A 14,089-nucleotide genomic window follows, 5' to 3' on the forward strand; every position below is an offset into this window, starting at 1 on the left:
CTTTAACAGATTTTACCTCCTGTTTAGAAATTTTACATTTGTTTTCAGGAAGCCAGTTTCTTCATTTGTGGTGAAAATTTAAGCACAAAAGGTTTGACATACCTTACAAATTCATTGTTTGATTATCGAAGCCCAGAAAATAATGGTACTCGTGCAGAATTTATCTTGGATGCAGCTCATCATAAGGTCAGACAGTATATTTGAGCCAAATTCTGTGCTGTTGTTTGGGTGGACACTCTGTGTGAATACTTGTGTTTGCCATATTTCTTCTCAGATAATATCTTCTGAATGCAAATTCATTTACTGAAACATTTAGAATGTTTTTGCCCAGCTTCTACATCTAGATAGGCTTAAGGAATGCACAGAGATGTTTAGTTTTATGTAATAATAACCGTAGTTTATTTGTCCATGTACTGCTGAAATAGTCCTGGAGGAAATGTATAGAATTTTCTTTATTAATTTTTGTTACCTCTAGCATGTGAGGTTGATGAGAAGACATGAATTTCCCTTTTCACTATATATACTTTTTAGTACTATGTAAGAGTATGTGAATATGTTTGTGGAATATTAATTTATAAAATAAATTTTAAAGTTCAAAAAAATTATCTGAAGATTAACATAATAAATAATTTATATTTTAACTTTTTCATTAAGATTTATTTTTTGCTGGGGTTATGGTTCAGTGGTAGAGCGCTTGCCTAGCATGTGTGAAGCACTGAGTTTGAGCCTCAGCACCACATAAAATAAATAAATAAATAAATAAAATAAAGGTGTTTTGTTTATCTACAACTAAAAAAAATTTTAAAAAAGATTTATTTTCATTGTTAATAGTAAAGAATTTAATGTTGACATGCACAATTAAGATTCATTTAGAATATTTTAGTATATCTTTAGTCTTTAAAATGTTTTAAGACCCATTTGAGAGTATACATTATTAGGCAGTTTTGTGATAGTGAAAAAGGTCAAAAATATAATATCTATTCCATTATAGGTACTCATTAACTAGAAATTGTTGATAAAGTGGCCAAAATATCTGTAGAATTATGAAAGTCCTTTTGTGTGGTCTGCAGTAGAGGAAACATTATCTTTCTCAGAAGTGAATTCTTTGGGTACCAATCTGTTCTTTTGTTTAGATAATCATTTGAGTTGATATAATCTATGTAAGGATATATATCTGACTATCAGGTTTTAAACTCAACTTTCTTTTATACAATGTCTGTTTGCATTGCTTTGTTTGCAGGAGACATATACTGAGATAGCTGGAATGCAAAGGTTTGGGGCTTTTTACATGGATTACCTGTACACAATGGAGAGCACCAGTGGCAAAGGTATTGGCTTCTTTTCTTTATGTTTGCTTTTCTTTGGGCAATAGAAACAAAGGCATCTTTAGAGTCAATTGGCATTTAACTGGTTGTATTCTGTTATGTTATATTTACATTCTGATACTTTGGGGAATGGTTTAATTTTAATGTTATGCTAGAAATTTCTTGGAATCTTGTCATTTTTTCCATTTTTTTTTTTGTATAGCTGATTGAAAAGACATTTTGTATTACCGATGGTTCTCATATATGTACTAAATATTAAAAATTTAAGCATTAGATTTTATATTGCATTAAATTGTCCAAAAGAAACAGTTTATTTTCTGAACTGAATTCATTTAGAAGATTATATAGGTCTTTTTATTAAAAAGAGGGTTTGTTTCAAAGCAAAAAAGTAGAAACAAATTATTCCAGAGTTGAAAAACCCGTGTTTATCATTTTATTATGTAATTATTATTTTGCTATAGGAAGTAAATGATGTTTTAAAATATTTCACCATTTGATATTTTATGTGCTCATATGATGTGCTTATTATGATTTTGGTCTTTTTTATATTGAAAAATAGGGTCTCTTTTTATTTTTTCACATTATTGTATTAAAAATTATCTGTTTGTATTATTGTATCTTAGCCTTTTAACTAAGATCCAGCATAATATATGTTAGGTAATAGGTACTGTGGATAAATAGAAGATCAAAATGTTTTTTAAGAAGCCAACAAGTAGTGCAGAATTAGGCATTTAAATTAATGGTCATTATATTATTTGTTAAGAATAGTCATATAAATAGGAAAGAGAGGTCCAAGTAAGAAATTGACAGCTTTTGTTTGAGGGATTGAAGACCTCACCACAGAGTTGATCTTGATGAAAATTTTATCTAATGAGGAGAGACGATAGAGTAGTAATTTTCTGCCTCTCCTTTTTGTAATGTTTTCTGAATGTTGTTTTCATCAGTCAGTCCCTGGATTCGTTTTTTTACCCCTGAACTGTCTGTTGAAATAATCTCATTCTTTTCTTGCATTGAAGTACTTTATATTGTTGATGCACATATCTGAATTTCTAGTATAGACTTCTTAAAGATTCAGAATTAAATATCCAGTGTATCCTTGATATTTTCACTTTTGTGTCTCACAAATATCTCAAAACTGAGTATGTAAAAAATTGAATTGTTGACATCCCCATGACCACCTACTACCTGTATCCCTTCTTTATTTTCAGTCACCTTTTCTTGGAAAATTTTACCATTATTTTTTAGTTGCTCAAACCAGAACTCTGGTTATAATCATGATTTCTTTTTCAGCATTAAAGCCATTGCCTTTTTTTGGGGGGGAGGGGGTGGAGTGTCAAATTTCATCTCTGAAATCTGTCTTGAATCATCCTTTTTTTTGTGTGTGTGTGTGTGGGGTGTACCGAGGATTGTGCTCAGAAGCACTTGACCACTGAGCCACATTCCCATTTTATTTAGAGACAGGGTCTCACTGAATTGCTTAGTGCCTTGCTTTTGCTGAGTTTAGCTTTGAACTCGCTGAGATTATAGGTGTGCACCACTGTGCCTGGCAACATCTCTTTATTTTGCAGCTGAACTTTTTTTTTTTTTTTTAAAGAAAATAACAAAATTCCACTGTTCACTTGTGATTATCAACGTACTTTAAATATGTGTTCATATTTCTTTACTCAGTAATCTTTTTATTTCCTTGCTTTTATGTAGCTATGTTTAAATGTTCATATTCCTTATTGTGAACCTGTATTCACTTATGTGTGGATGATGATGCTTATAATAATTAATATTTATTGGATTTAAATGCAGAGTTCTAAGTGTCTTACATGTGTTAGTTTATTTAATTCCCATAACCATTTATGGGAGATCTGAATAGTGTAATTTATACCTAACTTCTATGCATCAATATTAATTATGCATATCTTCTGTGAGTCAATGTTAATTATGCATGTCAGAAATATGTGTCAGATGAACTTTGTATGTTTTAATTGACATGTAAGTCTGTGTATGGATTTTGTATTTGTATTACATAGTCACCTTAAAAAATTTATGCCTACTGAGTCATCTTAGTAAGTATATAAATAATAAATTTAATTTTGTTCATGCTACTGACACTAAATATTAACTGTACTCCCTTGTATATTTTTGTAAAGTTATTAGAAGGTACAGATACAGACTTTTTGTATTTTATTAAATTCTAAAATTTTATTAATGCTGGAAAGTCTTATTTTCCTCTTCGTTTGAATAAACAAAACGGCTTAAGATTTAAAAAATATTTTATATTGTCACATGTAATAATGGGTTTGTATATTATTTTTTATACCTTATTTATTTATATATTTTTTGTGGTGCTGAGGATTGAACCCAGTGCCTTGCATGTGCTAGGTGAGTGTTCTACTGCTGAGCCACAATCCCGGCCCCTATATATTCCTATATATTTTTTATATATTATTTCTAATATATATTAGAATTTGTATATTCTAATAAGAATTTGTATTAGTTAATAAGAAATGTCTGTTGCTAGAACCAAGATTTCTTTAGAAAAGCTTTTGTTCCTCTTCAGTATATGGGCAATGAAGGATCTAGGGATAGAAGGACTGTATCATAGAGCAAAGTCATAATAGTTTTATTCTGGCATATTTCAAAGCAGGTAACAATGTTCATTTTGATGGTCTTTAGATAACCCTCAAAGTCCTTGTGCACATATATTTTTAAACTAATTTTCTATGAAACTTGAAGATAATTGTAGTAAAGTGAAATTTCCTTCAAAGTTTCTCTAGATAAAAAACAATGGATCTAAGATCTTTAGGTTTTACAGAACATTTTCTAAGAATGACCATTTTGATTTTGTAGTGCTTGTAGCATTAGATAATGGGAATCTGTACGGACATAAAGATAAATAATGTGGGCTCTCTGTATCTAGCTGATGAGAATTGCTTTGTAGGCATTTAGTTATTAGAAGCTAAAAAGATAAAAGTGAAATATTAAAATATATACTTGGTATGTCTAATTGATGCTTAAAATACTAATGTAAAATTAAACTTCTTATAGGTTCTGCAAATCAACAAGACTTTTCTACAGGGAAAAATGAAGATTTGGGAACAGTTCAAGAGAAGTCTACTAAAACCCTTGTTGTAGGTCCCCTTGATTTTCGCTTGGATAGCAGTTCAGTACATAGGATTTTGAAAATGATTGTTTGTGCCTTGGAACATGAATATGAACCATATAGCAGGCTAAAACCAGGTTTGTTTTTGGCTTAATTTTGAATCTATTTTAGTTGATTTGAATGATTATATACTCCATTTTGTCCTATTTGCTAACTTTCCATCTTTACTACATTTTGTCTGTCAGCAAGGACTTTTATGTATTCTGTCAGTTTAGAGAATGAACTTATGTGTGCAACTTCTAGGAGAGGTAAAAAATTGGAATTCATTTGCATTAGTACTTAATTTTCCAGTATTTAATTGTCATTTTCTTTTGAGTGTGTACTTGTTAATTATGACCATTTTTTCCCACACTAATGGATTCTAAGAGCCAGATATGAAGATGTCCTCTAAAAATACATATTTAACATTTAAGAAAGTGTTGGTACTACTAGTAGAAAGAAATTTTTTTGTATTACTAATTTTTTTTGTACATGGTATAAATGTATAGTTATCAGTTTCATAAAAAGACGAATTCTTTGTTAATGGAATAAAGGTCTTGAGTAGAGTAGAACAGAACATCATAATGAAGGAATCTAGAATAGTAGTTAAGAATTTTGCCTATGGAGTTAGACTGACTTGAAATCTGAACCCTACTTCTTATTGACCTTAGAAAATTTAATTAATGTTTCTGGTCTTCCATTTCTTTATCTCTGTACTGCGTTCAGTTACTATGATAGAGGAGACTAATTGTCTTCCCAATATCTAATTTTCTCTTATTTTTATAATAGAAATTTCTGTAATGGAAATAAAGATTTTACATTCTAGGTATACTCATATGACCACGTTCTGGCTACTACAACTGGAAATGAACTTCATATGTTTGGATTTTTGGGTCCTGACTTTAAATGGGAAAGAGCATACCCTTTTCCCTTCTCCCTTTCTTTCTTTTGGAAAATAAATATAATGGCAGGAATTGGAGCTGCCATCCTACACTCTGAGCTGAAAGCTGCAGGGCTAAGGATGACAGAGCAGCAAGATAAAAAGAACCTAGGTCCTCAGTACTGTGGTATCACCATGTCCTTTAGACTCTAGTTGTTGAGTAAAAAGAAATAAGCTTGTGTTTTTTTTTTTTGTTGTTGTTGAAACTTCTATTTTAGTTTTTACACAGCCACCTTACTGTTATACCAAATAATGAAAAATAATTGGATGTAGGTCCAAATATTTTTGTGAGCACTAAATGTGATAGTGCGTGTAAAAGCACTTAGCATAGTGCCTAGTGCAGGGTGTTTGACATGTTCATGCTTTGTGGATTGTACCTTACCTGAATACCTATATTATGCCAGACTTTATTCTGTGTACTAGGGTAGTGAGGCAGATAAGATATATGAAATTTCTGCCCTTATATCCTTATGGATTGGACAGAGTAGACAAGTAAACCTATTATTTTTTGGACATTGGTAAGAGTTTTGAGAATAAAATAAAAGAAGTAGGAAAGAAATCTAAAGATAGGAGGAGAGGAAAGCTGTTTATCTAAAACAAGAAAGTCATTTCTGAAGTGTTTATATATGAGCTGACCCATGACTGTGTAAGGGAGTTAGTCTTGCAGTTTCCTGAGAAAAGAGAGTTTAAGTAAACTTTAAGATAGGGACATCTTAGCTTCTTATAAAAGGAGAAAAGCAGACTGCATAAATGGAGCATAATAAATACTGGTAAGTCAGAGAGGTAGACATCACTCTGTTAGGTCTTGGGGTCAAAGGAATTTGGATTTTATTCTACAAATGTCTGTTCAGTCTACCAGCTGAGTATTAAAAGGTGCCCTTGAATTTTATTCTAAATGTGATGAAAATCATTGGAAGGTCTTGAGTAAGGAAGATATTAACTTATTACTTTAATAGTAATTACCAAAGTTAATCTATTAGAAGAAATAATCCAATTAAAATTGGAAAAGACATGAAAAAATATTTTAGTGAGTGAAGAAAAAATTGTAATGGCAAATAAGGACGTGAGGAGGTGTTCAGCATCATCAATCAATGAAGAAATGCTACTTAAAACTATAATGAGATTGCAGGTTGTTAATAAAAACTTTATTATATCTATCAGAATGGGTAAAATAAAAAGAGTGGCTAAATGGCTAAAATAAAAGTAGACACAATACCTTTATTTTATTTATTTTTATGTGGTGCTGAGGATTGAACCCAGGGCCTCACATATGCTAGGCAAGTGCACCACCAATCATTAATTTTTTAAAAAAAAGATCTTCCTAGTTTTACTTGTACTCGTGTGTGTGTGTGTGTGTGTATGTATGTGAAAGAGTGTGTGTGTATTGTGTACAATATTATCAGCCATGTAGGTTTGTCCCTGACCACATTCAGAAAGAACAATTCCAACACTATAAAGGTCTCATATCTCTATCTTGGCCCTCTCTATTCTGTTATCCCTAACCCCTAAAACTATTAATGTGTTCAATTTCTGAAATTTTATTGTTTCATAAGTATTATATAAGTGGAATCAGTTAGTATATAAATCTCTGGGGTTGATTTATTTTGCTAAGCAAAATTCTCTGGAGATTTATCTAAACTGTTGCATGTATCAGTAGTGGTTTCTTTGTATTCCTGAGTAGTGTTACATTGTATGTATTTACTAAAGTTTGTAAAATCATTGAAGGATATTTGGAATGAGTCTGTTCTTGGGCTATTATAAATACAGCTGCTCGAGTAATTATGCACTTGTTTTTGTGAGAACATCAGATTTCATTTCTTTGGGATAAATGCCTACCTATGTAATTTATAGGTCATATGGTAGTTGTATATTTAATTTTTTGAAAGAAATTACCACATTCTTTTTAGGAGCAGCTGTACCATTTTACTTTTCCATCCATAAAGAATGAATGATTCAGTTTCTTTACATGTTTTCACTATTTGGTATTGTCACTCTTTTTATTTTAGCCATTCTGATAGATATGTAGTTTTAATTAACAGTCTGCAATCTCATTGTAGTTTTAAGTAGCATTTCTTCATTGATTGATGTTGAATACCTCCTCATGTGCTTATTTGCCATTACAATTTTTCTTTTTTACTTACTAAAATATCTGTTCATGTCTTTTGTCCATTTTTAATTGGATTATTAGTTTGAAAACATTGATCATTTTTCATTTTATATGTAAATTTGATCTATTTTGAATTCTTTTTTTTTCATAAGGAGTATATTTTAGGTAGATAATTTATTTATTTGCTCTTGAATTTCCAGTTGCTCCAGCAAACACCATTTGTTCTTATGGTGGTCTTTCTTCTATTCGATTGGTTATGCACCAAAGTGAAAAATCAGAACAGGCAGTATTTGTCTTTCTGTATCTGGCTTATGATATATATATGTGTGTGTATATATATATATATATATATATATATATATATATATATATATATGTACATGTATGTATGTATATATATTTCCCCCAAATCTTTTTTAGTTGTAGATAGACATAATAACTTAATTTTATTTATTTTATGTGGTGCTGAGGATTGAACCCAGTGCCTTACACATGCTAGGCAAGGGCTTTACCATTGAGCTACAGCCCTAGCCCGTGGCTTATGATATTTTAACACATGTATACAGCATGCACTTATATAATTAGGGTTATTTTAGTATTTCCCTCTCCTTATCATTTCTTTATGTGTAAAGACTTCAAACTCATTTCTTCTAGATCATCATTAAATACATAATAGGTTATTGTGAACTATAGCCATCGCTCTGTGTGTGGAACATCAGAACTTATTCCTTGTATCTAACTGTGTTTTTGTACCTGCTGTCTAACTTTGTTTTATCCACCCTCTCCTCCACACTTCCCAGCCTCTTCTAATAACTCTTTTATTTTTATCTTAGAACTAGTGATATAGAGTAGTGATCAGTGTTGGCTCACCATTACAGTATTAATTTTAATCAAAACATGTTGTCAAAACATTTAAAACTCTTATTTTTGGTTATAAATGTACAGAGAAGTGAAAAATCGAAAAGGAATAATAAAGAATTATAAAAATAAACTTTAACGTTTGTGGGAAAAATTTAATGAGTTGTGTGACTAGTGTTTGTCTTCTGGTATAACTTACAATATGAAATATATTTCATAAGCCTTGATAAATTGTCATAACTCCTTTCTAAGTTTGGATAAGATTCTGTCATTTTGTCCTATATACTTCTAGTTTCTTTAAAACCTGTGAGAGTTTATGTCTTCCTTTAATGAGAACGAGTGATATTCCTTGTGTCACTTTTTCTGGGGACATCCTCAGTCTTTTTATCACCTTGTTGTCATAAGTTTGTTTTCACTAAGTTCTCTTGAGTCTTTAGAAAAGGTGCAGTGTTGATACTTCAAACTTATCTCTTTCTTCCATTTCTCCATTTATGTTCAATTAGAATTTTACTTCCAGTGTTACCAATTTTTGTTTCCTTCTCCGCACTTTTATCTTTCTCTGTTTGGATTATTCATTTTTGTAAAATGTCATGTAGGTTTATCAGTGGCACATGAGGCAACCAACTACTTGCTTTGCTGTCTTAGCCTGAGTTCAGTAGCAGATGTACTGTAACCACTGTCTAAGCCTGACACAATTGAGAGAAATGATGTGATTGTTTTTTGATCATGATGCTCATCTATTATTTACCTATGATTTGTGAAGAACTAAAAGTTCATAATTTATGTAATTGTTCAGTTAATATAAATTGGCAATTGATATTTGAACCATAAGTGTGATATGTCATCATAGATTCTTTCACAGAATCAAATATAACAGATTCTTTCACAGCAACTAAGCAAAGTGAGAGCTTCCTGTACATTTGTATACATATGTTTTTGAGTGCATACATATTAAAATTTAAGTTATTAGCACTTCTGCTTATTCCTTTTTTTTCTTAGCTTTTTACTGAAGTATATATACTTATTGGAAAGTATATAAAATTTATGGATAGAGCACTATGAAATTTTTATACTAATCACATCTATTTAAGTAATTGGTCAGAAAATTGGTCAGGAAATAAAAGCTTAGCATCAGTTCAAAAATCTTCTTCTTGTTACTAAATATTCTGTCTTAAAGAATAACCACTATTCTTATTTACTTACATCATAGATTTAGTTCTGTTTATTTTGAATTCATAAATGGAATTACACAATATGTGCTCTTTTGTCTCTGGGCTAACCCACATTATGTTTATGAGATTTGTTGTGTAAGTTTCTATTGGGTATTATAACGTATTTATTCACATTAATGTTGATGAGTATTTGGTTAGTTTTTAGTTCTGGCTATTTTTATAGTGAAGCTACAATCATTGTAGTGCATGTTATTTGGTAAATATATGTATACATTGCTGTTGAGCTACTAAAAGTGAAATCACTAGGTCAAATGATTGCATATATCACCTTTAGTAGAGATTTCCAAACTGTGTTCTTAAGTGGTTGAACCACTTTACACTCTTACCAGCTCAATGTGGGACTTTCACTTTCACTTGTCAAATTATGACTTGTTGCCAGTTTTCATATAGGTATGAGCAGAATTTTTTTTATACTTTAAATTGTTAAAAATAAATTTAATTCTGATTTATTTGAAAATTATATTAAACTTAATTTTGGGTATCCTTAAATAAAATTTTATTGGAGCATAGCCATGTTCCTCTGGTTCTTGTATTGTCCACAGCTGCTTTTGTGCTGTAATGACAGATTTGAGTAAATGTGACAAACGTATGGCTCAGAACTAAAATACGTTCTGTATGACTCCTCACAAAAAAAGTTTGCTGACTTTTGCTTTACAGGCTTGGCAACATGTAGTATTCTCTGTTTTTCATTTTAGCCTCTCTGGATGGATGTGTAGTTCTATCACATTGTGACTTTATTTGCAGTCCTCTGATGCCAAATGATGTTCTCTAGCTTTTGATGTAAACTTTATCTATTTTTATATATGACTTTTTGCTTATCAAGCCTTGTTTTGCCCTTTTATCTATGAATTCTTTCTTTCTTTTTAAAAATTTTTTTTAATTGTAGCTGGACACAATATCTTTATTTATTTTTATGTGGTGCTGAGGATCGAACCCAGTTCCTCACACGTGCAAATTTTCAGTTGTTTAAGAAAATTAGTTATTTAAAAATATTCTTCATTAAAGTTCCATTTTTCATTTTAGAAATTAAGGATGAAAATGAAACAATATTGAATCCTGAAGAAGTGGCTTCTTTGGAGGAGTATATTCCTACTCGACATACAAGTGTAACTCTTCTCAAATGTACCTGTACAATTTTCATGGCTGAGTTCAACTTGCTGGATTGTTTGCTTCCTGTCATTATAGGAGGAAAGGTATAATAGGAGTTTACTTTTTTCCCCTTGTGTATGTATATGTGTGATTATTAAATAAAATAATATCTGCTTATATCTTTATCTATGATGGAATAAAAGCAATGTAACTGTGATTGATAATTCTCAGAAAGTGATTTTATACCTGGCTGCAATGGGGCAGGCACTTCAGTGATCCCAGTGACTCAGGAGGCTGAGGCAGGAGGATAGCAAATTCCAGTGAAACTTAGCAACTTAGCAAGGCCCTAAGCAACTTAGTGAGACCATGTCTCAAATAAAGGGTGTGTGGGGGGGGCTGAGGATGTGATTCTGTGGTTAAGCATCCCTTGGTTTAATCCCTGGTTAAAAAAAGGAAAGAGTAACTTATGGCAGAAGTGACTATGAGGCAGTAGTTTCATTTCGTATATTTGCTCTATATATTCTGCTAAATGAGTATTGCATTTGAAGAGAATTTCAATGGAGAAAATTAAAATGTCACTATTTCCTGTTATTTCAATTTTTATTATCTTCCAACTTTTGAAAAATAGACTTTATTTAAAATTTTTTTTTTGTAGTTGTAGATGGACAGAATGCCTTTATTTGTTTTATTTTCATGTGGTGCTGAGGATCGAACCCAGTGCCTCACTCATACTAGGCAAGCGTTCTGCCACCACTGAGCTCCAGTTCCAGCTGCAGACTTCAGTTTTTTGTTTTTTTGTTTTTTTTAAAGAGAGAGAGAGAGAGAGAGAGAGAGAGAGAGAGAGAGAGAGAGAGAGAATTTTTTAAAAAAATATATATTTGTCAGTTTTTGGTGGACACAACATCTTCTATTTTATGTGTTGCTGAGGATCGAACCCAGCGCCCTGCGCATGCCAGGCTAGCGCGTTACCGTTTGAGCCACATCCCCAGCCCTAGACTTCATTTTTTAGAGTAGTTTAGGATCACATCAAAATTTAGTGGAAGGTACAGTCATTTTCCATATACTTTCTGCCCATATATTTGGATGGCCTCCCTCATGATCAAAGTTCTCCACAGGAGTGGTAAATTTATTATAATTGTTGAACCTCTCTCGGAACATCATTATCACCCAAAGTCCCAAGTTGACATTAGGGTTTACTTTTGTTGTTTATGTTCTATGGGTTTTGATAACTACATAATGCATTTGTCTCCCCTAATGGTATCACATTGAGTAGTTTCACTAACCTAAAAATCTGTACTCCTGTTCATCCTTTGCTCTCCCTCATCACTGATAATCACTGATCTTTTTCCTTGTTTTTTTTTTTTTTCCCCAGAATGCTGTATAGTTAGAATACCAAATAGTTAGAATGCCTTATAGTAGAGTCTTAAAATATGTGGCCTTTCAGATTCTCTTCTTTCACTCTGCGCAATTAGATATCTTCCATGTCTTTTCATGATTTTAAAGCTCATTTCTATTTTTAAAAACCTTTTTTAGTTTTTGATGAATCTTTATTTTATTTATTTATTTATATGTGGTGCTGAGAATCAAATCCAGTACCTCACACATGCTAGGCAAGTGTTAAAGCTCATTTCTTTTTGGTGGAAGTAATATTCCATTGTTTAGATTTATCATAGTTTATTTGTCCACTTATTTACTGAAAGATATCCTGATTGCTTCCAAGTTTTGACAGTTATTAATACAGCTGTTATTAAACATGTCTGGGCAAATTTTTGTGTACTCAAAAAATTTTAACTCAAAGTGGCAGTTTCTGGATTGTATAGTAGGAGTATGTTCAGTTTTTAAAGAAACTGCTGAACTGTCTCTTGATGTGATGGTATGATTTTGCATTTTCATTAGCAGTGAATGAGCATTCCCATTTCTCTATATCCCTGTCAACATTTGGTGTTGTAAATTTCCTGGTATTTTGTCATTGTAATAGGTGTAGAATTATAATGTTGTTATAATTTGCATTTCCCTGATGACATATGATATGGAGCATTTTTTTCATATTTTTTTTTTGTTTATCTTCTTTGGTGAGGTGTCTCTTTAAATCTGTTGCATATTTAATAGGGTGTGTTTTCTTAATATTAACATGTAAGAGTTTCCTGTATATTTTGGTAAGAGTCCTTTACAAACATGTCATTTGCAAATATTTACCCCAAGTCTGTGGCTTATCTTATTCTCCTGAATATCTTCACAGGTCAGAAAATTTTAATTTTAGTTAGGTTCAGTTTACTAATTTTCCATTTTATAGAATATGTTTTTAATGTCATATCTAGAAGTTATCACTATACCCAAGGTAATCAGTTTGTGTCTTTTAAGGAATTGGCACATTTTATGTAGATATTAAATTGGTAGGCATAGAGTATATGTATAGTGTTCCTTTGTTAACCTTTTAAATGTTCATGGTTTTTTAATGATGTATCGCTTTCAATTCTGGCATTAAGAACTCATTTGTTTATTTTGGTACAAGGTTTGAACCTGTGGTGCTTTACTACTCAGCTATATCCCCAATCCTTTTTTCATTTTGAGACAGGGTCTCGCTAAGTTGCTGAGGCTTCCTCAAACTGTGATTGTCCTGTTTTTGCTTCTTGAGTTGCTGGAATTACAGGCACAAGGCTCTGATATTAATAAATTATGTCCTCTTTGTTTTTTTCTTAGTCTGGCTAAAAGCTTGTCAATTTTTATTGATCTTTTAAAAAAAGCAACCAGCTTTTGATTTCATTAATTTTCTCTTTTCAATTTCATTGGTTTCTGTTCTTTCTTTTATTTTTTATGCTTGCTTTGGATTTAATTTCTTCTTTTGGTTCTAGTTTCCTAAAATGGAAATGTAGGTGATTGATTTTATATTTTCTTCTTTTCTAATATATGCATTCAGTGCTACAGATTTCCTTCTAAGGAATGCTTTTACTATATCCCACAAATATTGATAAATTGTTTTCATTTTCATTTAATTCAAGTTGTTTTTTTCAAAAATTTTTCTTGTGATTTTTTTTGACCCATGTGTTACTTAATCTCCAAGAACTTTGAGATTTTCCAGTTATGTTTTTGTTATTGTTTAATTATATTGAATTTTGAAAGCAGATATTTTTATCTCTTCTTTTAAATTTGTTAAGTGCCTGAAATTGTAGCTGAGCTGTAGAGCACTTACCTAGCACAAAGTATATCCCAAACTTTTTTTGTTTTGTTTTGTTATTTCCATATAACACTATGCCACCTCACTGGTTTCTCATAATAACAAGTAACCCTGTTTTCACTGTCCTGGCTCTTGTATTACTGCGTCATTAATTTTACTTATAGATAAGCAAACTTAAGCCTACAAACACATTTATACACACACACAACTGAATTCATCATTTCTATTAT

General features: G+C 31.2%; 1 protein-coding gene across 16 annotated transcripts in view; it reads left to right on the forward strand.

Annotated features, from left to right (window-relative positions):
• The window catches only part of Vps13b (vacuolar protein sorting 13 homolog B), a 756,023-nt gene that overhangs the window by 93,508 nt on the left and 648,426 nt on the right, over positions 1-14,089 (forward strand). For all 16 annotated transcript variants that reach the window (XR_006856245.2, XR_009228666.1, XM_046464889.2 and 13 more), the window contains exons 11-14: positions 49-186; positions 1,241-1,328; positions 4,365-4,556; positions 10,619-10,788. Coding sequence is in view for 14 of the 16 variants with exons in the window: in XM_046464889.2 (XP_046320845.1) it covers positions 49-186; positions 1,241-1,328; positions 4,365-4,556; positions 10,619-10,788 (588 nt within the window). In the remaining 2 variants the exon portion in view is untranslated. The remainder of the gene's footprint in view (positions 1-48; positions 187-1,240; positions 1,329-4,364; positions 4,557-10,618; positions 10,789-14,089) is intronic.

Source organism: Marmota monax, unplaced genomic scaffold (assembly GCF_021218885.2).
Source record: "Marmota monax isolate L192 unplaced genomic scaffold, Marmota_monax_Labrador192_F-V1.1 WCK01_AAM20220418_F8-fsc00003, whole genome shotgun sequence".
Classification (NCBI taxonomy): Eukaryota; Metazoa; Chordata; class Mammalia; order Rodentia; family Sciuridae; genus Marmota; species Marmota monax.